This window comes from Sturnira hondurensis, unplaced genomic scaffold (genome assembly GCF_014824575.4).
Source record: "Sturnira hondurensis isolate 20B ecotype Veracruz unplaced genomic scaffold, ASM1482457v3 Scaffold0008196, whole genome shotgun sequence".
NCBI classification, from domain to species: Eukaryota; Metazoa; Chordata; class Mammalia; order Chiroptera; family Phyllostomidae; genus Sturnira; species Sturnira hondurensis.
In genome coordinates this window covers 21,132,392-21,159,152 of record NW_028080827.1, presented here as the reverse complement: position 1 = coordinate 21,159,152, position 26,761 = coordinate 21,132,392, and the positions used below count along the sequence as shown (strand labels likewise).

Sequence of the window (26,761 nt, the reverse complement as noted above, 5' to 3'; positions counted from 1 at the left end):
TGGCAGACATCAGCTACAGCCGAATGGCAGAGCTCAAATCACATGCACATAATGCGCATGCTGGCTGGGACCTTCCTGGACTCTGGAGTGAGTTAGAGGGCACATGCCACGAACTGAGGGTGGGAGCCCCGACTGGGAGAGGCAGAGGAGCAAGGACTGCGCACCTCAAAGTGGCCGTTCCTGCGGATGCAGGAGCTGGAGCAGGCGAACATGAGGAGCAGCAGCAGGAGGAGAGCCACACCGGTCGGTGAGGCCAAGCCGTGGACCCAGCCAATGCCAGGCCTTGTGGTGAGCAGCAGTTCCCAAAACTGGAAGGGGCTGGACTCAGACTGAGCCTTGAGCGCTGGAGGCAAGCACAAGACAAGCTCTTCCCATTTAACCTTCCCTTTGTGTCTCCAAGTCCCCCCATCATATACCCATGCAAGCAGGGACTTTTGTCCAGAGTTCTGGTTATCAAGGGCAACACTTCTCCACCCACTAGGCAGGCAGGACACATGGGGGCTGGATAACTAAGTGATTTTTGAAAGACTCAGTCCCACCATCCTCAAGCCCCAGGCTACTCACCGAAGTTCACAACATGGGCCACAGTGTGTACGATGGAGAGCCCGACCACCACGTAGCCCATAAGCTGGTGGAACTGGATGTTCTGGTCCAGTGGCAGGACCTGAGCCAGCCACGTGGTCCGCAGCCATGTGAGGCAGCGCCTGAGCATCAGCACCTGGCAGGTACAAGGGGCGGAAAGCCATCTGGCTCTCTCTGCTTTGTCCACCTTCTCCAGCAGTTATCTCCCCGCCGCCCTCTGACCTAGCTGTGCTTCCCGAAGAGGCCCCATCACCATCCGCCCTGCCCCCAAGCCTTCCCTGCTCTTCTGGGTCCACAGCTGGGGTCTCTGAGACCCCAGGGGTGTGAAGAAAAAATGTTACAGAATGCTTACTGGCATTACTTTAATCTAAACACATGAGAAGCACATATGGCTTTATTAACACTGAATATCTATGTTGACACGGTGCTCCCTTTTAGTCTGTATGTTAGATGGGTACATGTCACATGTGGCTCTCAAGGTATCTTGGGGAAAGACTTGGTTTCCAAGGGACTTTTGACAAGGGCTCCCTCACTTGCTTAATTGCTTTCAATGTAGTTATGTGCATCCAGATATGTGGACTTGCAGATTACATTATCTATTTTTAACTTTAAGATAACTACTCTTCATAGAAGTGACAAGTAGCTTAAAAAGATTTTCTGCAAAGAAAATGAAGATTGAAAACAGTGCTGATAATGCAATAGCAAGTTACCAAGAAAATGAATCACGTATCTCCCACCCTCGATAGGAACTCTGTCCCAGTTATGAGGTTCAAATTACAATCCACTCTAATAAGAAGCTGATGTTATCAAGAAGAGTGTTTGGCCCTGGCTGGTGTGGCTCAGTGGATTGGATGCCACCTGGGAACCAAAGGGTTGCTGGTTTGATTTCCAATCAGAGCACAAGCCAGGGTTGTGGACCAAGTCCCCAGAGGGCAGTGGCATGCAAGAGGCAACCACACATTGATGTTTTTCTCCCTTTCTCCCTTCCTTCCCCTCTGTCTAAAATAAATAAATAAAATCTTTGAAAAAAGAAAAAAAAAAGAAGAAGAGTGTTTGGACTGGAAATGTACATTTCTGACCATTAAAAATGAACCTTGGCTGCTCTGAATAGTATGGGTCAGTTGGTTCAGTGTCGTCCAGCAAAGTGGAACATCACCAGTTCGATTCCCAGTCCGGGCTCATGCCTGGGTTGCTGGCCTCATCCCCAGTTGGGGTGTGTGCAAGAGGCAACCAATCGATGTTTCTCTCACACATTGATGTTTTTTTCTTTCTCCTTCTCCTCTAAATAATTTTTTAAAAACTCTCTTTGGCTTTCTACTTTTTAAAAAAATGAAGCTTGGGGTTGGGCCAAGGCCAGGGCACAGGCAGGGCACAGCAGGAGCAAGTTTGCACTGACTGGGCTGGTGGTAGAATGGCCCTGCTCCTGGTGGCAGAGTTCATGCTGGCCAGAGTTGGCCCTCAACAACCTCTTTCAGAGAAGAGGGCCAGTGCAACTGCTCTTGCAACCAGAAATCTTGATCCACATCCATAGATTGGAATTTTGGTGGGCCAGCCATCCTCAGACACCCCACTTAGGACAGATGTCTGCATATGTAAACATAACTCGCCTTTCCACACAACCAACAGTCTGGTTCCACATCCACATGTGGCAGATAAAAACCAGGAAGGATATTTCAGGAGTGACAGGTCCCAGCCCCATACCAGGCCCCCCAACCCAGGGTTCTAGTGTGAGGAAGGTAAGTCTCCGTAACTTCTATCTGTAAAAACCAGTGGGGGTTGAGGCTGTGGAAGACAGAAATTTATAGAGTCCCAGGCAGTTAAAGGGCTCACACACAGACTTACTTGGACTCACTCCCTCTGAGCTCCAGTGTAGGGGGAGATTGAAAGGCATCAGAGACATATGGGCAGGAAATAAGTTGCCTAGCATCAGTGTGAGAGCTGAGGGGCAGCTTTCTCCCAAACAGAAATGCTGGCAGAGGCCAAACTCCCTTTTCTGAGCCTTCCACCCACAGAGCTACAGAGCAAGTGGGTGCCATATCTGAGACTCCATCAACCTGGCTCACACTGTTTGCTCCACCTTGATGATTCCCTGAGCTGCTGCTTCACCCAACTTTTGGGCTTACCCAAGCTGTTTCCAGTGGCTTTTCCATACCAATGGCTAATCTTAACCCAGGCTTCAGATTTTCCTAAATTCTCTCAAACAAGCAGAATCTGGATTCAGGTGCTAAGTTGTCCCAGACCCAGGACTAGCAGCATCTAGCCTTGGTTCACAGCTTGGCCTCACCTGGACACCTCCAAGCCCAGCACAAGTAGCAGCCATCTACAGATTGTTTTGTAGCTTATGCTGTATGACCCCACATAGAACACAGGATGTGGTTGATCTTGCATGTGCCAATAGAAATCAAAGCTCAACTACAATAGGAAGGTGTACATAGCCCACAAGGGTATGCACCTTGAGCACCCAGCTTGGGTAATGGGGGAGGATATGCCACTGGACCCTATAGGACACCTAATACCTTAGGCCACTCTATCTGGGAGGCATGTCAGCTCTACCTAATACATAGAAACACAAGTAGGCTGGCAAAATTAGGAGGCAAAGAAACATGGTCCAAATGAAAAAACAGATCAAAATTCCAGAAAACAAACTAAAAAATGGAGACAAGCAATATAATAAATGCAGAGTTCAAAACACTGGTTGTAAGGATGCTCAACAGCATAAAAAATATCCAGCCAGAAATGAATGATGCAATAATTGAAATAAAAAACAATTAACAGGAAATGAACAATAAAGCGGATGAAGCTGAGAATCAAATTAGTGATATAGAATATAAGGAAGCAAAAAACAACCAATCAGAACAGCAAAAAGAAAAAAAGAATAAAAAAAAATGAGGACAGTATACGGACCTTCCAGGACAACTTCAAGCACACCAACATTCATATCATGGGGGCGATGGAAGAAGAGAGAGAGCAGAAATTGGACACCTGTTTGAAAAATAATGACAGAAAACTTCCCTAACTTGGTGAAGGAAATAAACAAGTCCAGGAAGCACAGAGTCCCAAACAAGATGAACTCAAAGAGGCCCACACCAAGACACACCATAATGAAAATGCCAGTGTTAAAGATAAAGAGAGAATCTTAAAAGCAGCAAGGGGAAATCAGTTAGTTATCTACAAGGGAGCCCCCGTAACACTGCTATCTGATTTTTCAAAAGACTCTTCGCAGGCTAGAAGAAATTGGCAAGAAACATTCAAAGTGATGAAAAGCAACAATCTACAACCAAGATTACTCTACCCAGAAATGCTATCATTTAGAATCAAAGGACAGATAAAGAGCTTCCCAGACAAGAGAAAGCTAAAGGAGTTCATCATCACCAAGCCAGTATTATATGAAATATTAAAGGGTCTTCTTTTAGAAGAAGAAGAAAAAAATATGAGTGATAAAATGGCAATATTTACAAATCTATCAACAACTGAATCTAATAAAATAAACAAACAAGCAGAACAGAAACAGATCATAGATGCAGAGAATGTTTTGATGGTTGCCAGATGGGAGGGAGGATTGGGGGGATGGGTGAAAAGGTGAGGGGATTCAGAAGTACAAATTAGTAGTTACAGAATAGGCATGGGGATGTAAAGTACAGTATAGGGAATAGTGTAGTCAAGAAACATATATGCATGACCCATGGGCATGGACAATGGTGTGAGGATTGTCTGAAGTGGGGGTGCTGTATGGAGAGGAGGCAAAGGGGGAGACATTGGGACAACTGTAATAGCATAAATAATATAATGTAATTTTAAAAAAACAAAAAATAAACCTTGTCTTATTGTTATATTGCGCCATAATTCTATTAGCTAATGATAATAGGGCATATATATAATTATAAGTAAGTGAGAATATACTGGGTTATTGGAAGGGTCTTTTGTTTTGTTTTAATTGTGGCAGTGTGCAAAAACATTTGGAGACCTCACTCCCTGGCCAAGAGAATCAATCACATTGACTCCTTAGTCTGGCATGCAAGGCTCTTGAAAGGTCCTCTCTGGTTGAAGCCCTGCCCTGGATCTAGTCCCACCTCCTCCAGATCCACCACAGCTTTCTTGTGAAGATCAAGTGAAAAGTACTTAGCACACTGATTGATACACAGTAAAGGACACAAAAATGCCGGCTATGTCATTTGTGGGTTGTGTGAGTACAGACAAGTCACTGCCCCTAACTGGGCCTCAGTCTCCACCATGGAGTATTGACCCTATTTCTAGGATGCCATCTTGCCCTGGCACTCCAGGCATCCACGTGTGGGTCGTTTAGTCTATGAGGAGCCTACATCAATCCCCCTGCCCACTTCCCTGCATCGTGCCTCGGATCCCTACCACAATGAAGCTGCAGTCGAAGTTGAGGCATTGGCCGCAGCCCTTGGCCACCATGACGCTGATGCCGAAGTCCCGGTGTGCACTAGCTGCCAGTGCGAAGAGCAGCACGTGGAGGCCCACGTAGGTTGCCAGGCAGAAGAGCTGGCTGCGGTGATTGTGCCAGTAGGCAGAAGTCAGGGGGCGAGGACGGTGAAGGCGCCGCTGGGTGGTGGGGGGTGTCAGCCAGTGGGCAGCACTACAGAAGAAGGACGTGGTGGGACTGGCTGGGGAGGGGAGCAATCCATGTGGGATGTGATGGGAACCCCACCGCAGCCCACCGATGCTCTGGAGCCTGGTGGCTAGCAGGCCAGCCTCCTTTTGCAGTAAGAAACAAAGGACAAGAGACCTGTTTACGGTCCCACACTAGGGAAAGCTGGGTTGGAACTCCGGTCTATCTGATGCCACATCTGGGACTGTTTCTATCACCTGTCCTTACTTCCCAGTTGAAAAAAAACAAAATAAAAACAAAAGCCAGGAATTGGAAAGGATGAAAGAATCTGAAATAGCCCTGGCTGGTGTAGTTCAGTGGATTGAGCGCAGGCCTGCGAACGACACAATCGCGGTTCGGTTCCTGGTTGGGGCACATGCCTGGGTTGCAGGCCAGTTCCCGGTTCCCGGCAGGGGACCCACGAGGGGCGACCGTACATTGATGTTTCTCTCTCTCTCTCTCTCCTTCCCTTCCTCTCTAAGATAAATAAATAAAATCTTTAAAAAAAAGAAAGAATCTGAAATGTGCTGCATTGAATAACCCACAAGAAAGCTAATAATACACCAAAAGAATAAACTACAAAACTGGCACAATTCAGAGCTTGGGAGAAACCTGGCTCTGTTACATCCTATTTACATTATTTTTCCACAGCCCTTTTTACATTTGTACTTCTCTACTTTATGTATTTGTTTATTGGTATAAATTTTGTATCTCTCCCCCCAGAATGCAACCCCACCAGGGCAATGCCCTTATTCAGAACAGTGCCTGGTACACAGCAGCTGCTCAGCTGAGTCGAGTAAATGACTGCCTTTGCTAATTACTTGTATGATCCTAGTAGGTATGTTACTTCAGGTGAAATAACCTTTAATTTCCTTTTACAAGTATACCAGTGCTGTAAAATGCACTGCTATAATTGTAAAAGGTCCAGCACATAGTAGGTGCTTAATACTGTGAGTTGATTCTAAAAAGACAGTAGAACATGGAGGCATGACTACGGCTGTCCTCTGTGGGAAAGCGGGCAAGACTGGGCTGGGTTGGATTAGGGCGTGGTGAGGTGGGCTAGAGTGAGCAAGACTGTGGCTGGTCTCTGCTGGGCTGAACTGGGGCCTGACCGACTTGGGGCAGGACTAGGCAGGGCTGAGGGGCTTAGGGATCTCGGGGAATCACAGGGGAGTTCAGGCCACTCTTCCTACCTGGAGCCCCAAACCAGCACGTGCGGTGCCAGAGACAGGGCCATACCTGATAGTCAGGTTCTCCATGACCCCAGGGAAGTGCTGCAGCTCATCTCGGAGCTCCTCGAAGGTGATGTCGCCACTGCAGTCCTTGTCTGCAGACTCAAAGAGCACCAGCGTCAGCTGGTCTAGCTTCTCATCCGACAGGGAGATGGAACTCTCCTGCAGGCACGACTGGAGAACTGTGCGCAGCTCATCCGCGTCGATGGAGCCATTGCCTGTCACAAGAGAGGATGGGGCCAAGTGGGCACCTGCTCCAGGAACCCACTCTGACCTGCAGACACCCCTGCCCTGCTCAGTCATTGAATAGAGTGGTGACCTTTTCCTGTTCATCCCCTCAATGTTCCTGCTAACCAATCTGCCTTCCGGGTATAGACCCAACGAAGGACATGTGTCACCCTCAGCTCTCACACCCTCCATGGCTTCCTAGTGTCAAGCTCAACAGAGACAAACCCCTCCCCAAGCATGGAGACTCTTTGGCCTTAATGTGTGCCTGGCTGCAGGATCTGCAGCCTCCTCTTTAAGTACCACTCAATGTCCAAGACCAGCCGTATGAAAGATGCACTTGTTTGCTTAATCTACAAGGAGCCGTGTGCCCAGAGTCTCAACTATCCAGAGGCAAATTATATGAGGTGATGGTGAGGGGTGAGGTCCCTGTTGTTCCCCAACTTGTGGCAGGCTCTGCTCATCCAAGTGTCCTGAGAGGCCATGGCTGGGTACTCAATCCAGCGTGTGGCCTTATGTGAACATGAGTGAAGTGATGTGAAAAGGAAGCCCAAACTATCAACTAAGATGAGATTTGGGGCATTTTTTCCATATATATTTTTATTCTTCAAAACAGCAGGACCATCGATTAGCAATTTGTTGGCCAGCTTTGGATGTAGACACGCATGCAGCAACATGCTTCTGCCCCTTTCTACCTGTGATGGTGAGCTGTCAGTCCCTTAGAGTAGTGAATGTTATGTTGCTCATCTTGAAAGAGGGGGGTAATAAATCCTCCCTTTCAGAATTAATTATGTTCAAGGATGAGTGATTTAATTATAAAGTACTTAACACAGTATCTAAAAGGAGGTAGCTGCGTATAAATGAAAAGTCTTATCGGCTGTGATCATCACTGGGGCCAAAGCAGAAGTCTGTGATCATGTTACAGAGCAGAGGCTAACATCCCTCTCCACCACTCATCCTCTCCTCCACTTTCCTAGTCAAGAGCCTCCATGCAGCGGGTTTCCAACTGCATCCAGAGCTCGTCCCTCCCCTTCAGACCCTCTCGTTCATCCAGTTCTGTTCTCTCCTTGGCCATTTGCAAATCCAGAGTCCCCCTTCACAATTATTACCACGTACACACTCTTCCTCCTCACTCATCTGTTCTTCTATTCCACTGACCCTAAAAATATCCCATCCCTGGGTGAATACAACCATCGGTTTTCTCCTTTTCTGCACCAGGGCAACTAAGTGAACACTGCTCAAGAAAATCGCCCAAGAGGGTGGGAATTGTTTGATCCCCAGCCACGGCAAGATCTTGAACTTGCCCAGCAGTCCTCTCCTGCTCCTCGGCGAGGTCGCTCCTAGTATCAGCAAGGACCACTTCTCACCTCCATGCCCATCCAATCAACCTCTCCCAAGCTCTCAATGAAAATGGGAGCCATTGGAAAGGAATGCTCTCTAGATCTTATTGTAAAACTACAACCTCCTAAACCTGCCCTGCCCTGTCTTCCTCCCCACCTCATCTGCAAGAGGAGGAGTGTGTTGCTTCCTCCTGTTTCAGGCCAATCTCTCCATCTGAAGTTGTCAAAATATCCCACATGCGACCAGTGCTTGGTGGTCAGAAAGCAGTCAGTGAAGAGGGTCCCATGATGATTGCATTGGGGTCTGAGGAGAATCCCAGGAAGCAGCATGGCCAACTGCCCATGGGGTGGACAGGCAGGTCAGCTTGGGGAGTAGGTTCCAGGAATGAGGTGTGGCTAGACTGAGTCAGGTGGGAATGGGAGTGAAAGAAACCCCACAGGCCAGAGGGGTTTGCCCACTTGCAAGTCTGCAGGTAGGTTGAGCTTCTCGGATTGGAAATCCAGCCTTGTGAGTCCTCTGCTTAACAGTCTCTGATGGCTCCCCATTGCTCATTGTACTGAGACTTCAAACCATGGCCTCCGGGGCCAGCAGAGTCTGGCTCCACTCAACATTCCGGTCTCATTGGGTTCCTTATTCCCACTTCAGCCTCCTTTGTCCTGATGATTCTAGGCCTTCAGAAACGCTTTAAGCTACAAAGTCACCAAAGATGGAAACCCTAGGATGTGTACTGCAGTGTCATTCATAATGCAGAATGGAATTCTCCATTTTGGTAATAGGGCTTGAGTAAATAATAATAAGTAACAGCTGACACCTATAGAGAGCGTATCCTGTGCTAGGCACTGTTCTGAGTTCAGAGAAGTTAACTAATTTAAACCTCAGATCAACCTCATGAGTATGTAACTGGTGGATCTGAGACTTGAACCTAAGTAACCTGGCCTCAGGGTCAGAGATCTTTACCACTCTGCTATGCCATATGGAGCCTAGGATCGCATGCGTATGGTGGAATATGACACAGCCACTACACTGATGCTGTAACTACGTTGAGTTACCACTTCAAAACTACTAGGGTAGCTATTATTTAAAAAAAAATAGGGTGTGATTCTGTCCTGCATGTTTGCTCTGAAGAGCAGAAGTCATTTGCCTCCATCTGCCCTCTCTCCCACCTACGTGCATGCTGCCACCCCATGGAAGACGTGATGGACATGGACATGAGCCCTCTGCGGCCCCAGAGCTGTCCTTCCAGTGGTGAACTCAAAGCTAACAAAGATTATCACTTGAAGATGGATAATGGTGAAAATGAGCGCCAATTATCTTTATGAACAGTCAGTTTAGGGGCTGGTGCGAAGGATGAACTGCACATTGTTGCAGCAGAGGCCATGAATTGTGAAGGCAGTCCAATTGAAGTAACACTGGTAACCTTGAAATGCCTGTACAGACAATGGTTTCCCTTGGTGACTTTGAAATAACGCCACCTGTGGTCTTGGTGGAAGTGTGGTTCAGGGCCTGTGCGTAGCGCAGCACTTAGTAGCTATGGAGGATGATGCAGAGTCAAATGGTGAAGAAGAGGAGGACATGAAACTCCTAAGTGTGTCTGGGAGGCATTTTACCCCTGGAGGTGGTAGCCAGCTTCCACAGAGAAAATAAAACTCACTGCTTAAGAAGATGGTGAATTATGAAACAAATAAAATGCACACATTGAGAAAATAAATGAAAAAAAAAGGAGATGGTGAAGACAACGATGATGAAGAAGATGATGAGGATTTTGAGGATTAGGAAGCTGATGAAAAAGCTCCAATAAAGGAATCTATATGAGATACTCCAGCCAAAAAAGCACAAAAATCAAACTAGAATGGAAAAGACTCAAAACCAACCACACCAAGAACAAAAGGTCAAGAATCCTTCAAAAATCAGGAAAAAACTCCAAAGACACCCAAAGGCCCTGATTCTGTGGAAGATATTAAAGCAAAAATGTAAGCGTAGGAAAAGGTGGCTCACTTCCCAGACTAGAAGGCAAGTTCGTCAGTTATGTGAAGAATGGCTTCCAGATGACTGACCAGGAGGCCATTCCAGATCCCTGGCCATGGAGGAAGTCTCTTTAAGAAAATACTTTAAACAGCCTGTTAAAATTTCCCATTTAATTTCATTCCCTGGCTGTCCTTTTTATAAAGCAGAGTGGGGACTCTCCCTGCCGTGACTGATAAATGGATTCCAGTTTCAGTTTGGAAAACCGAAAAGTTCCGGACACGGATGGTGGTGATGGCTGGGCAACAATATGGACGCACTTAATCCTGTTGACCTGTACATTTACAATGGTTAAGGTGATAAATTTAATGTTGTGTATATTTACATTATAACATTATAAAGCTTTGTAGTCTCTCCTGAACAAATGTTCGGATTGTTTAGTGATGAAAGCAGCATGTATAATATAACCCCATTTTGTTTAAAAAATGTGTGTGTGGTGCATATGTGTAATCAGTTAGAAGAAAGTACAGAAAAATGTTATGGGTAGTTTTTGCTTTCTTCTTTAAGCCATTTTGTATTGTCTATAATGTTCACAATGGGCTTGTATAATTATTATTATAAGAAAAAGGCAACAGTTTTTTTTCAAACACAGAAAAAGACAAAAGAAATTTCTAGTTTCTAGTGAACTGAATCAAGGGCATTTGTCTCCTGGGCCAGAGTCTCTCCTTCTCCCCCACCCCCCTTATGTGGGAGGCAGGGACCAGACAGAAAGATGGGGCGAGGGAGACACATCAGCCTCACCTGAGGAAAACTGCCCTGTGTTGGTCACAGCACTGGGACAAGCTGATTCTCTTTATCCCCTTCCACTGAGTCCCCCCTTTCCCTACAAAGAGCTCTTACCATCGACGTCATACACCTGAAAGAGGAACTTGAGTTTGTCCATGGGTTTGCCGTGGATGAGCAGGGTCAGTCCTTCCTGCAGCTCCTGGAGGGTGATGGTGCCACTTCCGTCCAAGTCAAACAGGGTGAAGAATCTCTCAGCAAAGAAGGACTGTGGCCAAGAAGGGTGGAGACAAGCACAAGTATGGATACAGGGCCTGAGCTTTGAACTCATTCGCTGTGCATGTGTGTGCGGGTATCACAGGGTGGTGGTACTCAGGCAGGCTCTAGTTGTCATCTTCCCACAAGGCCACACCAGGGTGCAGTGTCCATGGCCCTTCCAGCCTCCTGAGAGCAAGTTTGCGCTCCAGGGGAAGAACCATTCAGAGCCCCGCAGCAAGAATGGACTTGTGTGTGGGGCTCAGGCCCCCTTCTGGCCCCTGGGCCTGGTCATTTGTGGTAAGCTCTCTGTCCCTACATGCCATCACCCCCATCAGCCTTGCAGTCCAGACCTCTAGTGGCGCCTCACTCAAAATGGAAAAAGGGTCAGACATAGGGTCCTCCTAAAGGCTCTCCCAGGTTTTTCCATTCCCTTTGGGGTATAGGAGGGATAAGTGAGCCCAGGAAGGGCTCAATGTCATTTGTTTTCTCCTTTACATATTTAGGCTACCTACAGCCTGCAATTAAGGCTTGTTCTTAAGTGCCAGTTCATTCATTCATTCACTTGACAATCAAGTACTGCAGAGCCCCTGCTTACCAGGCATTGAGTAATACCTTTATCACTTTCTACCCTCCTGAAATGCCCTTCATCATAAAACATTTTACAGCCTCCTATTATGATGGTAACATGTTGTTAGGCAGAAAGTCTCCTCTTCCCTCTCCATAATTGCAACGGAAGGAGGCAGAGCATTTAGAGTTCTCTGAAGTATCCTGGGTAATTTGAAGCACCCAGCAAGTGAGGTACTCTCCAATCAAAAAAGGAGCATTCAAATGCTCATGGGCGGGCCCTTATCAAGAACAGAGGCCACCCACAGATGGTAGCCCAGGGCACAACTGGGGAGAAGTTGTCATTGGCAGGCTCACTCCTGCTGTTTCTCTCTAATGTCACCACTGTTTGCCAGGCATGCAGGTTGTTGTGAAGGTGGGCAGAGGCCCCACAGCACTGACGGAGGACCGAGAATGGTGTGGCAGCGTGGGAAGCTCATTTCCTGGAGGGAGGTTTACAGCAGAACATCAACTCCACCCACGAGGCTAGTGGACATTGTGAGATCAAATCAATAACATTTCTTAGTATTTGACAAGATACTGATTCCCAGCTTCATGTGTTGTTTTGAAGATCGTATGATGCATGGCTACCAAGAGGGGTGGAAGGGCCCTGGTAACAGAAACAGAAATACCCCCCAGTGCTGCTTAGAAGTGGGGCCTCAGGCCCAGAGGAAACCCAGAGAATCCACAGTGTCCTGGGAACCAGGTCGCTCATCCTCTATAAATGCAGAATCCCCACTTCCGGAGTAGACACTTGCCTCTTTCACATTCAGGGCTGTTTTGAATTCCTGCAGGTTGATCACCCGGTCTTTCCCTGCAATGGTCTCAAACTGGTGTGTCACCCACTGAAGCCACTTGGCATCTTCCTTGGCACTCATGGTGCTGAGAGACAAAGGAGACAGGTTTATGGGTGGGATGGTCTAGCCCTTTAGTGGTCTCAGAACCTCTGCCTTCCTCTAACTAGGACCTCAGGTCCCCCATGGGGTTGAGTCGGTTTCAGCCATGGAAGAGGAGCCTGCTCACAGGTGTTGCTTTATCTCTTTAAGAACCTGTCTCTTCTTTCCATCTAGCATATCTAGCATCATCTGGCCCAGCTTCGTGCCTCTTTAGATCCTGGAATGATAGGGCTTCGGTGAGATGAGCCCCAGACTGTGGGTATAAGGTCTGGGGTGACACAGAACACTGGGCACAGTGTGTCTGGGAATGACACACTCCCAGAGTGCTCTTAACATGATGACAATGACCTTTCCACTCAGATTTACACAACTGTGTAGTTTCCAAATATTTCCTACCCACTTCTTACTTTGGCCTCTGTGACAATCTGGTGGACTACGACATTTTACAGGAAAGAAATAGGCTCGGAGTAGTTGAATAATTCAGAGAAATTTATTCAGCAGGTGGGAGACAGAGCTCAAATCCAAGGTCAGTGTTTTTTCCATAATACCCCCGAACCTCCACCCTCTGCTTGAATGCTTCCAGTACAAGTCATGCCAGGATTCGGACCTCGGGCCTGGACTCTCCAGGTCCAGGGCATCTTCTACGATACCCGAAGGGTATCAGCTGTCTAAAACGCCCCCAGAGGAGCTAGTGGTCTAGAGATCTGAACAGAGATTAGTAGTGCAACGAGGACATCAGGACCCAGCCAACTGAAATGAGGCAGTAAGTGAGAATTTACAGCATCCTGTTGCTATAAATTTTCTTCTGAGAGAGTGGCTTTGTCTATACCCCATGAGTTTAGTGTAACCTTAAATGATTTAGTTACAATTGATCCTCATTAGTTGCAGGTTCCGTATTTGTGAATTCACCTACTTGGTAAAAGTTATTTGTAACCCCCAAATCAATATTTGCAGCACTTCCGTCGTCATCACGGACATGGGCAGAGCAGACACTAATTTGAGTCTCCGGATGCACACCTTCCCAGCTGAGGTCGAACAAGGCAACATTCTGCCACCTTGTTTCAGCCCTCAGGGAAGGAGTGTCCTTTTTATGATCTATTTAGTACTGCATGTGTCACATTTTTATGCTTTCTGCTGGTGATTTTGGCCTTTAAAATGGCCCCATAGAGTTGTGCTAAGGTGCTGCCTGGTGTTCTGTTCCTAAGCGCAAAAAGGCTGGGATGTGCTTTACGGAGAAAACACATGTTAGGTAAGCTTCGTTCAGACATGAGTTCTAGTGCTGTTGACTGCGAGTTCTGTGTAAATGAGTTAACAATTTATATTTTCAAAGGAGTCTTTAAATAGAAACACACATAAAACAAGGTTATGTATTGATTGTGGGATGACAACTTGTGCCCAGATGATGACAAAAACCAAAGCCTGTATTTTCCCTAGCAGTAATGGTTCAGAATTCTGTACTGTTTGCAGTGACTTTATAGAACATAACTGACATGAACAACAAGAATTGACCGACTTATCAGAGCACACCATGTAGACTGGATACCCGGCTACGAAGTGCACCACTTCTGGCCCTGGTTTACTTGAGCTTTGCGAGGTCCGAGGCCCTTAGAGGTTCTAGGAAGGCAAAGCTGAGTCTTCAGCCCAGGTCTTTCAGCAATGAATGTTCTCAGCTACGAAAATGAGAAGTTTTACCCATGACGAAACAAAGAGCCCATGGGGGTTGTTCTCTGTCCAACAGAACACAGCTTATACATGGCAGACCCAGGTGCAGGTAAATTCCAGGGACCCAGAGCTTAGGAGTTTCCTCTATCAGAACCGGTGCAGTTGCACACGAAGAAATGCCAGTTCAGGAAAGGAGCCGCACTGGGCTAAACGATCAGGACGTTTTTATTCCCCTCTGACTGACAGGCTCTCAGGCTGGGTGAGCAAAAGGCTCCTAGCGTTGTCACCACAACCTGAGTATTATGATTTGTTAACGTCCCCATGCTTTCTTCTAGCACTTTGTTCCTAAAATAAAAATGGCTTTGTTTGTTGGAGCTTACTTAAACAATACAGAAAAATTAATTCAAAAATGGATTGACTGTATTTATAAATAAAGTTTAAAAATAAATGAGCTAACTTCCACTTAAGGAACTAGAAAAAGAATAAAATATACAAATAAAGGAATAGATTATTAAAAAACTAGAAAACTTTAAGAATGGTCCAAGTGATCCATTTGTTTTGATTATGACAATGGTTTTACATATATAGTTACATTGGTTCTTTGAAAGGACTAAATAAAAAATCATGATTAAAGAAAAAGTCAAGAAAAACATATATTATCACTGATAAAGACAATGAACCCTCAAAATGGAGGGGCACAAAGACGTAAGAGTAAGTAACAAGGGCAAATGTTTGGTGACATTAGAGAAATGAATTAATTTCAAGAAGTGACAACCTGAACCAACCGATAATCATTTAAGAAATTAGATATGCATTTAAATGCCAGTGACTTAAAATAATGCCTGGCCCACCTTGTTATTATAGCTGAGGTCTATCTAATCTTCAAAGAATAAGTTCAATATCAAACCATCTCTAATTGTAGAAAATAATATTACGAGTTCCAATTTATATTACAAAGATAGAATCACCCAATCCCAATGAAGATTGCATACAAAAATAATAATAAAAGAGAAAATTCTACACAAATTTAACTTACAGAGATGCAAAACTCAAACTAAAATATAGCCAACATGAATCCTGAAGTCTATTTTAAAAACTAATAATCCACCTGGATCAGGAAAGGCTTACTCCAGGAATATGAGGATAGTCACTATTAAGAAATCTATCAGTGGCCATCTGCAGCCCAACAGTGCTGTCAACTAAAAACTGTCCCCTGCCATCCCCCCCAAAAAAGAAAAAAACAAAACAAAAGCCCATAAAAAATAAAAAAGAGTATTGGTTTCCAAATCAATACTGATAAGTACCTGTCAGAAACAGGGAGAGCTTGCTAAAACGCAACCTTTGGGCTGGGGCCCAAGAATCTGCATAATTAACCAATACCCTGGGGGGTTTATGACCCATGCCAGGTAGTCCTTGCTCTCACCTGAAGAAATGCTACCCTGAGAGTTAATCAACCCCCACTTTCTTCACCTCTTGAGACCCCATAGGAAAACATTCCACACAGCACAGTGAGCTCTAGAAAATTAACTGCATGCAAGTCCTAACCCAGGGAAGATGGAGATGGGGTATCTGGTGTTTACCTCCCTCTTCTCAGAAATGTTAGTGTGTCAGCCTGTGGAATGAGAAAGGTAACTCTGGGAAGGGGATGGAGAAGAGGAACACCTGGCCTTAGGTAGGGGGTGAGGGTGTGGGGAGAAAGAAGGCAGCACCGAGGAAGACAAAGTCCTGACAAGGAACTGAAGATCTTCAGAGTCCAGAGTTCCAGGGAATAATGTCTTCCCAGAAGCCAGAGCTGACCCCAGGAGACCAAGATTTTAGGCCCAGCACTGCTTTGCACCAGTTGAATAACTCACTCCATTGCACTGTAGTTTCCTCAGCTACAAAATGTGACAAGCATTCCTCCAACCAGGGGACTGCCCTAAGGACCAAATGCAATGCTATTTGGGAAAGTACAGCTGGCAAACACTGTACAAATGCTAGCTCCTTTTATTAATCTGACTTGGCCAATTTCTTATTTTACAGATGAGAAAACAGGACCAGGGAGGACTAGTGACTTACCCAAGATTGCACACCTTGTTAGTAACCAGGCAAGAACAGAGCTCAGGTTTCCCAACTTCTGTCCCCAGGCAGACACAGTCACCCTTTGTTGGTCCCCCAAAAGGCAATGAACCCTTACCTTTCCCTTGTCTCTGGCATGGAAATCTTGACAAATGAGCCACTCACCCTGTGCAGCCTTCAGAATCTGCCTGGGCTGGCTTTCCTGGCATGCTCATTTTTTTCTCCTGTCTTTTAACAACAGGTGCCAAAGAAGCTGCTGTCCACACAGCAGCCTGTATGGTGGAGCCCACAGCTCACCTCTCCCCAACTCCTCCTTTTCCGACTTTCCTAAATAGCTGCTCACGCCCATAGTCCCTCTGTCATCCATGTGATAAGAAATTCCAACTAGCAAGCCTGGTGCAAGGGTGGGGCAAGACTTTCACTGGGAAGAATGTTGGCTTTCTGGCTGAGTGTCTTCTACTCTCCCTCTCTCAAGGGGAGAGTACAAACAAGAGACCTGGAAATGTAAAAAATTTCATTTTTACAATGAAAAAATTTACCAACAATTTGAGGCAGGCACTGCTTGGTACCAATGAGCTACCTGAGACTTCAATGATAACACCAATTACCAACAAAAACGTTAAGCAATAGGCACTTACTCCGAGTTGAGCACTGTGCTAAGGACTTTACACATACTGTGCAATATTGCAGCCTTGTCCTCTCTCTCAGTCCTCCCCCCCACAAAGCCACAGTGCAGTGACATGGGCTGCCTGCCCTGGGATTACCTAAGGTTCTGCCTGACAAAATTTACAGGGTACACTTTTCAATAATAGACCACACTACTAAGACTGAGTCAAATCATCTCTACCTAATACACAGAAACAAACACAGAGAGGCTAGCAAATTAGAGACAAAGAAATATAGTTCAAATGAAATAACAGAAAAGTCCAGAAAAAGACCTAAATGAAATGGAGACAAACAACCTATCAGATGCAGAGTGCAAAACACTGCTTTATCAGGATGCTCCAAAAACTGAGTACAGCAACATAAAGAAGACCCAGGCAGAAATGAAGGTTATACTAAGCAAAATAAAGAAAAATCTACAAGGAAACAACAGTGAAGGTGATGAAGCCAAGAATCAAACCAGTGATTTGAAACATAAGGAAGGAAAAAGCATTCAATCAGAACAGCAAGAAGAAAAAAAGAATTCAAAAAAAATGAAGATAGACTAAGGAGCCTCTGGGATATCTTCAAATGTACCCACATCCAAATCATAGGGGTGCCAGAAGGGAAACGGAAGAGCAAGACAACGAAAACCTATTTGAAAAAATTATGAAGGAAAATTTCCCTAATTTGGTGAAGTAAATAGACATACAAATCCAGGAAGCACAAAGAGTCCCAAACAAGTTGGACTCAAGCAGGACCACATCAAGACACATCATAATTAAAATGCCAAGGGCTAAAGATAGGGAATCTTAAAAGCAGCAAGAGAAAAGGGGACAGTTACCTACAAAGGAGTTCCCCGAGGACTCTCAGCTGATTTCTCAAAAGAAACCTTACAGGCTAGAAGGGGCTGGTGCCGCGGTCCAGCCGCAGCCCATCTAAGGGTCCTCAGGTGAGAGTAGGCGTCGGCGCTGGGTAACAGGCAACTACACAGCTCAAAGGCAGGTGAAGCACTGTTCCGTTTATTGCAAGTACAAGCTGATTTTTTATATTTTCATTTTTGGCATAGATTAACATTTACAGGTGTACAGCATGATCAGTTAAGCAGAAAAAATCAATACAAAGGTAACCAGGAAAATACGAAAGTTCCCATAGTTTCAGTTATGTTAAACAAAAGTTATTTTGACCAGGAAAACCATTAATCAGACAATTTGAAATAGTTCTATGTATACAGTTTAAATGTCTTATTGTTTATTAAAGTTCTCAGAAATAGTCATTGGCAACAGGTACGATTAGACCGAGCAGAGGTTAGGAAATTCATTATAAGCCTTTGTAATATCTAACTTAGCTATCTATCTTGCTGTCTAAAATGTTTTTTGTATACTGAGGACTCTGACTCCTTGGTAGTTGTTTCTAAGTGCTTAGTTTGTAATAGCTAACCAGCTTCTTCTGTTTTTATGCCTGTCTAATTCTAATTGATATCTATTCCAAGTAAAGGAGGGGCTGTTACTCTAACAACTCTTTAACAATCAGGGGCTATTTTCTAAAGGGGGTTTTGCTATTCTATGAGGCAGTTCTGTGGGAATACATATTTTTCCCTGAACTGTTCTTTCTTGGGTGGCTTTCTCAGGAACAAATAAGTAAAGTATGATGCCTTAATTCAGCCAGGGTGATATTGCTTAGGACTTGAGCCAACTGTTGTTTTTTCTCTGAGAGTGGTCATTAATTCTAGGAGATTCCAAATTATCAGAAGTATAAAGGTTAGAATACTAAGAAACAGTAAGAATAAAAGCAACACCATATATCCATTAATGCCACGTCCGTCCTGCTGGAAAATGCTTCTGTGAAGCCGTCATCTCCAAGCCGTGACTGTGTCAGCCGACCTGGTTAGTATCAGACGTGGCAGGCTGGAAAGAAAGGCAAGGACCTACATCCTACATTACTCTATCCAGCACAGCTATCATTTAGAATGGAAGGGCAGATAAAGTGCTTCCCAGATAAGGTCAAGTTAAAGGAGTTCATCATCACCAAGTCCTTATTATATGAAATGTTAAAGGGACTTATCTAAGAATAGGAAGAAGATCAAAAACTATGAGCAGTAAAATGACAACAAACCCATAACTATCAACAACTAAACTTAAAAATAGCTAAGAACAACAAAAACAAATAGTAAGTGAACAACTAGAACAGGAACATAATCAGAGAAATGGACATCACTCAGAGGGCTCTCAGTGTAGGGGAGGGGAAGAATGGTAGGAAAGGTATAGGGAATAAGAAACATAATTGGTAAGCATGAAATAGACGGGGAGAGGTTAAGAATGGTATGGAAAACAGAGAAGTCAAAGAAGTTATATGTACAACCCATGAACATGAACTAAGGGTGGGGAGTGCTGGAGGATTGAGGGTGCAGGGAGAGGGGATAAAGGAGGAAAATTGGGAAAACTGTAATAACATAATAAAATATACTTAAAATTAATAAAATTTAAGTTATATTAATAAAATTAATATTATATTAATTAATAAAGTGTATTAATAAAATATACTTAAAATTAGAAAAATACCTAAAAGTACAAAAAAGGCTAATTATTTCAAAAATTATAAAAATACCTAAATGCACAAGAGACCATTGCTCCTTGGTGACTGAACCCACAATATCCTCAAATGTTCATGGATGGGAGCCTCAAGCCACCAAGGTATGGCTCATATTGAACTGAGGGGACTGGGAAGCTGAGTAGAAGCAACCACAAAACTTCTAGAGATGGGCTGAACATGAACACACATGTGCAAGCACGCACACACTTACACTATGCGAGATGAGCCAGCAAGCTGGTACTTCAAAAGACCAAAAATAATGAATGCCAGGGCTATAGTCAATCAAATTAATAATAGGGAGAATTTCTTCTCTAAGAAGTGAAGATAATAGACTTCAAGCATATGTATTTAGAATCTTCAAAGAGAGAAAGGAAATAAAAATATCCACTTAAAAAAGGATAAGAACTTAAATAAAAGTGGGAAGAAATTAAACCAGCTCCAGCTGGTCTTATAGAAAACCCAAACTACACATGTGGAGAAATATATGATTCTTAAAATTTTTAAATAATTCAATAAATAGAATAATTTTTGGACTAGACATAGTTGAAAAGTGGTTGTACAATCCCTAAGATAGTATTCACTTGGAATAATTTTATAACTTTTTTCACTTATCTGGGGGGGGGGGCTCTGCCCACAGAGCCCTCCCAGCTGCTGTGGATGAGAATAAGTCTACCAAGACATGATCTGCTTGGGGAGGAAAGGTGGCCAATCTCTCAAAGGAGAAGGGCCAGGAGCCAGTTCTTCAATGGGCTTTTGCACAGGAATACAGATAAAGCTCATCAATCATTGTCAGGCAGTAAGGATCAAACAATGGATAACATACAAAGAACTCTGAAGGCTTATTCTGAGTCAAGGTCAGATAGCTAAAGGGCCATAAAACTTTGGGAAGCAAACTCATTTCATGCGTGGACCCTTATTAGAAAATTGGGGACATTCAGAGCAAAGCAGATTTCACAGGATTTTATGCATTCTTTCTTTTATGCATTCTTTCCCTGATCACCCCCAGGGAACCCGCCCTTTCCAACACAGGGCCACACCCACCTCTGGCATTGTTTCCAGTTTAAGTTAAGTGGGGGAAGTAAGGCAGCCAAGAGATTAGGAGACTTCTTGCAGACAGAAGTCTCCTTCTTGAGGACTCAGGTTATGTCAAAGTTGAGGGGTGAGGGTCCCTCACCCCCTTTTTCTATAGCCCCCCAAGCCCTTCCCTAAGGGCCTCTATGTGACCATGCTTGTCTTAGGTCATCCCTCCCTTGAGGAATCTTATCCAGCATCGGCTAACCAGTCATCTGCCTGGGGCCAAGCAGGGTGAAGTGAAAGGGAGCAAAGGCAGTACCCCTGCAAGGGAGATAAGCCTTGTCTCCTTAGTGGCTTATGGTCCCTTGGTCTCTCACTCAGCCTTAGCCATGGGGGGTTACAGCTTCTGAAACCAGGCAGGGCGATTCCCAACACTTACCAACATATTTTAAGCATAATATGAAATATGAATGTGTTAAATGCTATCAATGAGTCCTCTATGCTTAGACAGTTAATTTTCTTTATATTTATTTTATTAACTGTAACTTTCTCACGTTTGTGAGAAATCTTGTGATTAAACCTTTTTTTTTCAAGTTTTCAGTGGTTTCTCTAGATTGGATTCCCAAAAGAGGTATTACTGAGCCCCAAAAGTACAAATTTTTCTAAGTCTTTCAATATAGTCAAACTGGGTCCCTAAAATCTTGAACCAGTTTTCACTCTGACCTTTGAAGAGAATGCCTGTTTCATGAAACACTTCCAAATACTAAGAAATAGCTTTTAAAATATTTGTCAATTAGGCTAAAATAGAAACTATACCTTGCAGTTTTCATTTGCTTTTACCCCCTCATTTTCTGCATTATTTTCCCCTTCTCTGCTCAATCATCCTTTCTCCAGCTGTTGACCAACTTTTCCTTAATAGTAAAATATCCGGAAAGTGTTACTTAAACTCAGTGTCTACTTCTTCATTTCCTTTTTTTGGTTGGGAGAAAACTTACTCCAATCAGACCTCTACCCCCCAAAGCAACCTTTCCTAATAAGATGATCGGTAACCTCCTCATGGCCAAATCCAGTGATCACTCTCAGTGTCAGCAGCACTGATAAAGGTGAGCACTCCTTCCTTCTAGATCCTGTCTTTACTTGATTTCCAGGTTCCTGGTTTCCTTTCTAACTCACTGACTCCTTTTCAGTGTCCTGATTTACTGATACATCCCGTTCCTTTATCCAACCTTTGAAATTGGTCTTTAGACCTCTTCCCCCTCCCCACCCTATCTAGATTAAGTTCATTTATCTCCATGGTTTTCAAGTGCATCAACAAGAACATGTCTCCTACCCCAGCCTTGGCCCTGAACTGTGGCCTAATAGATCCAACTGCTTATTTACCATCTCCACTTGAAATTCGATATGCATTTCAAACTCAACATGCCCCAAACTGGACCCATGGTGTCCTTAACTCTGAACCACCCTTGTGTTCCCATCTCAGTGAATGACCCATTGCCCATTCACCTAACTTTAGAATCATGGAGTACTCATTGATTCCTTTCCCCCATCTGCCTGATGTCCAATCTGCGAGCAAATCCTGGGGTTTCTATATTAGAAATACTCAGAATCTGACTGCCTTTCTGCAGCTGCCACCCCAGCCAAAGCCAGAATATTCCACTCACCTGGGCTATTCTGACAGCCTCCTAACTCACCTTGCTGTTCCACATTTAACCTTCTATAGTCTGTTCTTTATTCAGCTGCCCTGGCAATTCTGTTCAAATACTAGTTAGTTGAGATTACTCCCCTGCTTAACATCATATGCTTTCTCATCCCACTTAGAATAGTGCCCCCTACAGTCCCCCCACAAGCTGGCCCCATCCCCATCCAGATGCCCCCATCTCCTGCTCTCCCCTCCAGCAGCCAGGCCTAGCCACACTGGCTCCCTCATTTCTTTATTAGAGCAGGCACACTTCTGCCTCCGGGTCTTTGCACTGGCTATTCCCTCTGCCTGCAATACTGTCCCCCAAGAGAGCTACCTGGCTAACTCCCTCACCCCCTTCAAGCTTGTCTCACACTTCCTCAATGAAGTCTGCCCAGAGCACTGTATTTTAAAATTGGGTCTCACCTCACCCTGAACTCCTGATCCCTATTACCCTGCTTTCCTTTCTTTCTTCCAGGTATGAATCGTCTTCTAACATGCTGTATCATGTGCTTCTTTGTTACATTTATTGTTCTATATCTGCCTCCCCACCTAGAATGTCAGTTCTGTAAAAGTAGGGACTTAGGTCTATTTTATTAGCAGATGAATCTCAAGATCCTAGGAGAGTGCCTGAACTACAATAGTCACCCGCTCAACGTTTAGTAAATGGCTGAAGTGGGCTGGCTACGTAGAGGAAGCTCCACACTCCAGTCAGCGAGTCCCGATGTCAGCAGGAACAGAGGACCAACCAGCTCCAGGCATTAATCAGGAAAGGTGACCTCTACACACAGCCTAACTCACTACAGGGCCTGGGAAAGTCACCTCCTCTCTCCAGGACCTAGTCTCTTGTCTGCTCGATGGAGATCTTTTTTCCTGTACTCCCTGCCTCAGGACATAATATCAGAGCAGACAGGGATAGGCATTTCTAAAGCCAAAAAAGTTGTCCTCTACACTATGCAACTCATGTCTAGGAGGAAGGCTCACAAGGAGCTGTTTACAGGCCATTTGCTAAGGATAATTTTCCCCCTAGAGGCTTGTCCATCAGTTTGGTATCCATGGAGTCATAAAAACAAGCAGAATGCTGATGTAACTAGGATTTATTCTAATGAAATTAAATATTATCATTGCCCATCCCTCTGGGATGAAATGAACTTCTCAGGAAAACAGGGCAGTTAAGGTCACTAATATATAAAATTTCAGGACATTAAGTTTCACCAGTTTTCTGTATCTTTTATTTAAGCCCCAGATGGCTGGGACCCGTCTTCTTCCTCTTGTGTTTCCTGAACGGCTCAGCCCACCAGTGGGTGCTGCTCCATCAGTGTGGGCCGAGTGGGTCCTCATCAGTCCCCTGTGCCCAGGGTCCCTGCTCCTCAGCTGGAGGAAAACATGGAGGGAGCAGACCCTGTGCCTGTCTCAAGCAACAGGTTTCTCAGGGAGCCCTGGAGTTACAGTGAGCATCAGCATTTGCATGACATCTCTCAAAGTGTCTGTGGAAGTGACTGTTGGGAGTTCGTGGGAAGTGTCTGTGGAAGCATATTCCAGTCCCCTACACTTTGAACTCTATGTCTGATAAATTGCTTGTCTCAATTACATTTAACTCTTTGGGGGAAGATACTTCTTTTTCTTTAGTTTGGGAATTGTTTCTTTGTCTCCCTATTTTAGCTGACTCTTTTTGTTTCTACATATTAAATAGTTCTGCCTTTGCTCTCTTTGTGGTGTGACTTTATGTGGTAGGAGTCCTGTGGGACCCAGTGGTGCAGCCTCCTTGATCTCAGGAGTTGGATGCTCTAGGAATGTCATTTATGTGAGTTCTATGGGCTCTGCTCTTGTATTTGGGTCTTGATTGTTTCTGGCCCATTCATTCATGGGCTCTTCTCTCTGGCTGGCTGATTGCAAGGCTCAACTTCCAACCCCCTCTGCCACATTTTATAGCTGTTGTACAGGTGCTGACAGAACAAAACATAGCAACACAAAAACCAGAACCAAAACAAACAAAAAAATCAACAGCAAAATCTATGACAATAGAGCAAAGAATAATAAATAAAAGTGGAAAGAGTAATAAAATAGTAAAAGAAAAAATAGTATGAGAAGACCAAAGGAAAGAAAAATGATTATGAGAGAAGGAAGAGAGACAATAAGAGTAAGGAATAGAGGGAGGCAATTGTCAAAAAAGAAAAGAAAAAAATTTTAAGAGAAAATGGAGTAAGAACAGGGACAGGTAAAGTAAGAAATATGTCAGAAAAATAGAAGAAAAAGAAAAAATAATAAAAAGGCTAAACAAAACAAAGCAATGAAAAAGAACAAAGCAGAATTCAGCTCAGCAAAGTTTAGTGCTTGCCTGTTGGGTTCTCCCTTTGAATATGGCTCTGACGTTGTCTGAAGCTGGTGTAAGCCAAAGTCAGATGCTGTCCATGTCTAGCCTTTGCAGCCTGTTTGAAGCTACAAGCAATCCACTGTTTGCAGCTGTCTCCTCCAAGGTTGGCTGTGCCCAGGATGAGCCACACTGCATTGTAAGGCTTGCTTTTATCAGCACAGGGCCCAGGGGTGGGTCAGCAAATGGCCAAAGCCACCACAGGATCTGCATCCACCAGCTTCTATCTGCTGGCCTGCTGTCGGCCTTAGTCCCGCCACTCACCCAACTGTTTCTGAGAGGGCTCCTGTCAGAATTTGGAGAATTGGACCCTTGGATCTCCCTTGGGAGGTTCTGTTCAGACTCCAGGGAAGATGGTGGATGTGTTCCTCCATCCCTGTGACACATGTCTGGGTCTGTCCAGATTATTTCCTTTAACTGTAGTAGAAAGTAAATGGGGCAACCATCGCCTAGTGTTCGGGTATGCTGGAAACCAGAAGGGTGTTTCTACGTCTCTGCCATGAGGGGGAAGAGCCAGCCTAGTTCCTTGGAAATTGCATGGAATGCCCACACCCTAAAATCATCCTCTGACACCCCGATGAGTCTGCCTATGGGGCTGTCTCCTCTACAGTGTTTAACATGCAGGGTGGGGAAAAGTGGAAAAAAAAAAAAAAGATGCAGGGTTGGGTGAAGGGCATTCCAGAGGTCAGATGAGCAGTTTCCCACAGGATGGAGCAATTGTTTTTCCCCTGGGAGGGGCTTGCTCTTTTCCAAGGAAAATGAGTGCTGTGCTGTGTCTTGGCACAGGGAGCCCAGCAGCTGTTCCCCGATGTTTCTCCCCAAACCTTCCTACTCCAGACTCTCCTCAGAAAACTCCAGTCTGCACCGCACCCTCTTTGCCCAAGCCCAAGATGGGTGGCTGCGAATTGGAAACCTGTGCTTTGGCCCCTTAGGAAAAAAAGACAAAACTGTGGCTTTGTCTCCAGCAGGCTCCGTCTCTCCCCAGCAGACAAAAACCCTGGGGCCTTTCACTGCTGGATGCCATGTGGATGGCTGATCCCAGCACCCTGTGCTTTGGAGCCCCATCTGGGGTCCAGGCTTCTCTCCTCTTAGGGCGAAGTCTCACAGCAGTACTGCAACCTCAGCCTGCTGCCTGTGGGAGAAGCGCCAGCCCTTTCTGCGTCCCTACCCTTCCTACCGGTCTCAGTCTCGAGGTGATTTCTGCCCATCCTCATCAAGAATCTCCTCTTCAGGTAGTCTTTGGTTGTTAATTTCGGGTGGCTGTTGCCCTCATTATTTTTATTTCCAGTGTGGTTCTGGAAAGCAATGCAAAAAAGATCCTCCTCCTCCACTCCCATCTTACCCTTCTCACAATTCTTTGTCTTTAGCAGGAGATCATACCTCANGGGCCTTTCACTGCCAGATGCCATGTGTATGGCTGATCCCAGCACCCTGTGCTTTGGAGCCCCATCTGGGGTCCAGGCTTCTCTCCTCTTAGGGTGAAGTCTCACAGCAGTACCGCAACCTCAGCCTGCTGCCTGTGGGAGAAGTGCCAGCCCTTTCTGCGTCCCTACCCTTCCTACCGGTCTCAGTCTCGAGGTGATTTCTGCCCATCCTCATCAAGAATCTCCTCTTCAGGTAGTTTTTGGTTGTTAATTTCGGGTGGCTGTTGCCCTCATTATTTTTATTTCCAGTGTGGTTCTGGAAAGCAATGCAAAAAAGATCCTCCTCCTCCACTCCCATCTTACCCTTCTCACAAGTCTTTGTCTTTAGCAGGAGATCATACCTCAGTAGGGTCCTAGAAAAGAGCCCTGTGCTACGAGTCCAGTACCAGAGAAACCATAACCCTTTGGGTGCCTCAGTTTCCCCACCTGTGCCATGAAAGCTTCCCCTGGTAAGCTGCAGACCTCTACAGGGCCTAAGGGCTCCGACCCTTTTATGAGTGGGGCTCCCAATTGCCGGGGTCCAGCCTCGGCAGGGTGCAGGGTTCAGGGTCCCTGAAGGATAGACAGTGCAGGCAACGAATGATGAGTCAGACACCCAATTGGATACCGGAGAACAGCCAGCTTCTGTGGGACTGACCAAACTCGCAGAGTTTGATTTAGGCTTTATTTTTATAAACATTGTTACATATCATCAAGGAAACAGGGTCATAGCATGATCAGTTAAGTAGGAAAAATCAATACAAAGGTAACCAGGAAAAGTACGAAAGTCTCTATAGATTCAGTTATATTAAACAAAGATTGTTTTGACCAGGTAAGCCATAAATCA

At 45.0% G+C, this 26,761-nt stretch overlaps 1 protein-coding gene and 1 pseudogene across 2 annotated transcripts in view; one reads left to right on the top strand and one right to left on the bottom strand.

Annotated features, from left to right (window-relative positions):
* Positions 1 to 16,696, bottom strand: part of NOX5 (NADPH oxidase 5) — a 41,939-nt gene extending 25,243 nt beyond the window's left edge. Inside the window, exons 1-7 of one of the 2 annotated variants that reach the window (XM_037054232.1) lie at positions 16,333 to 16,696; positions 12,357 to 12,480; positions 10,855 to 11,005; positions 6,434 to 6,644; positions 4,948 to 5,182; positions 565 to 718; positions 165 to 343 (exon numbers count right to left, since the gene is read on the bottom strand). In XM_037054232.1, the coding sequence (XP_036910127.1) occupies positions 165 to 343; positions 565 to 718; positions 4,948 to 5,182; positions 6,434 to 6,644; positions 10,855 to 11,005; positions 12,357 to 12,480; positions 16,333 to 16,352 (1,074 nt within the window). In that variant the 5' untranslated portion in view covers positions 16,353 to 16,696. The remainder of the gene's footprint in view (positions 1 to 164; positions 344 to 564; positions 719 to 4,947; positions 5,183 to 6,433; positions 6,645 to 10,854; positions 11,006 to 12,356; positions 12,481 to 16,332) is intronic. The other variant, XM_037054231.1, reaches the window with a different exon arrangement.
* LOC118992361 (nucleophosmin-like) lies at positions 9,177 to 10,091 on the top strand (annotated as a pseudogene).
* Positions 16,697 to 26,761: the final 10,065 nt, after the last annotated feature.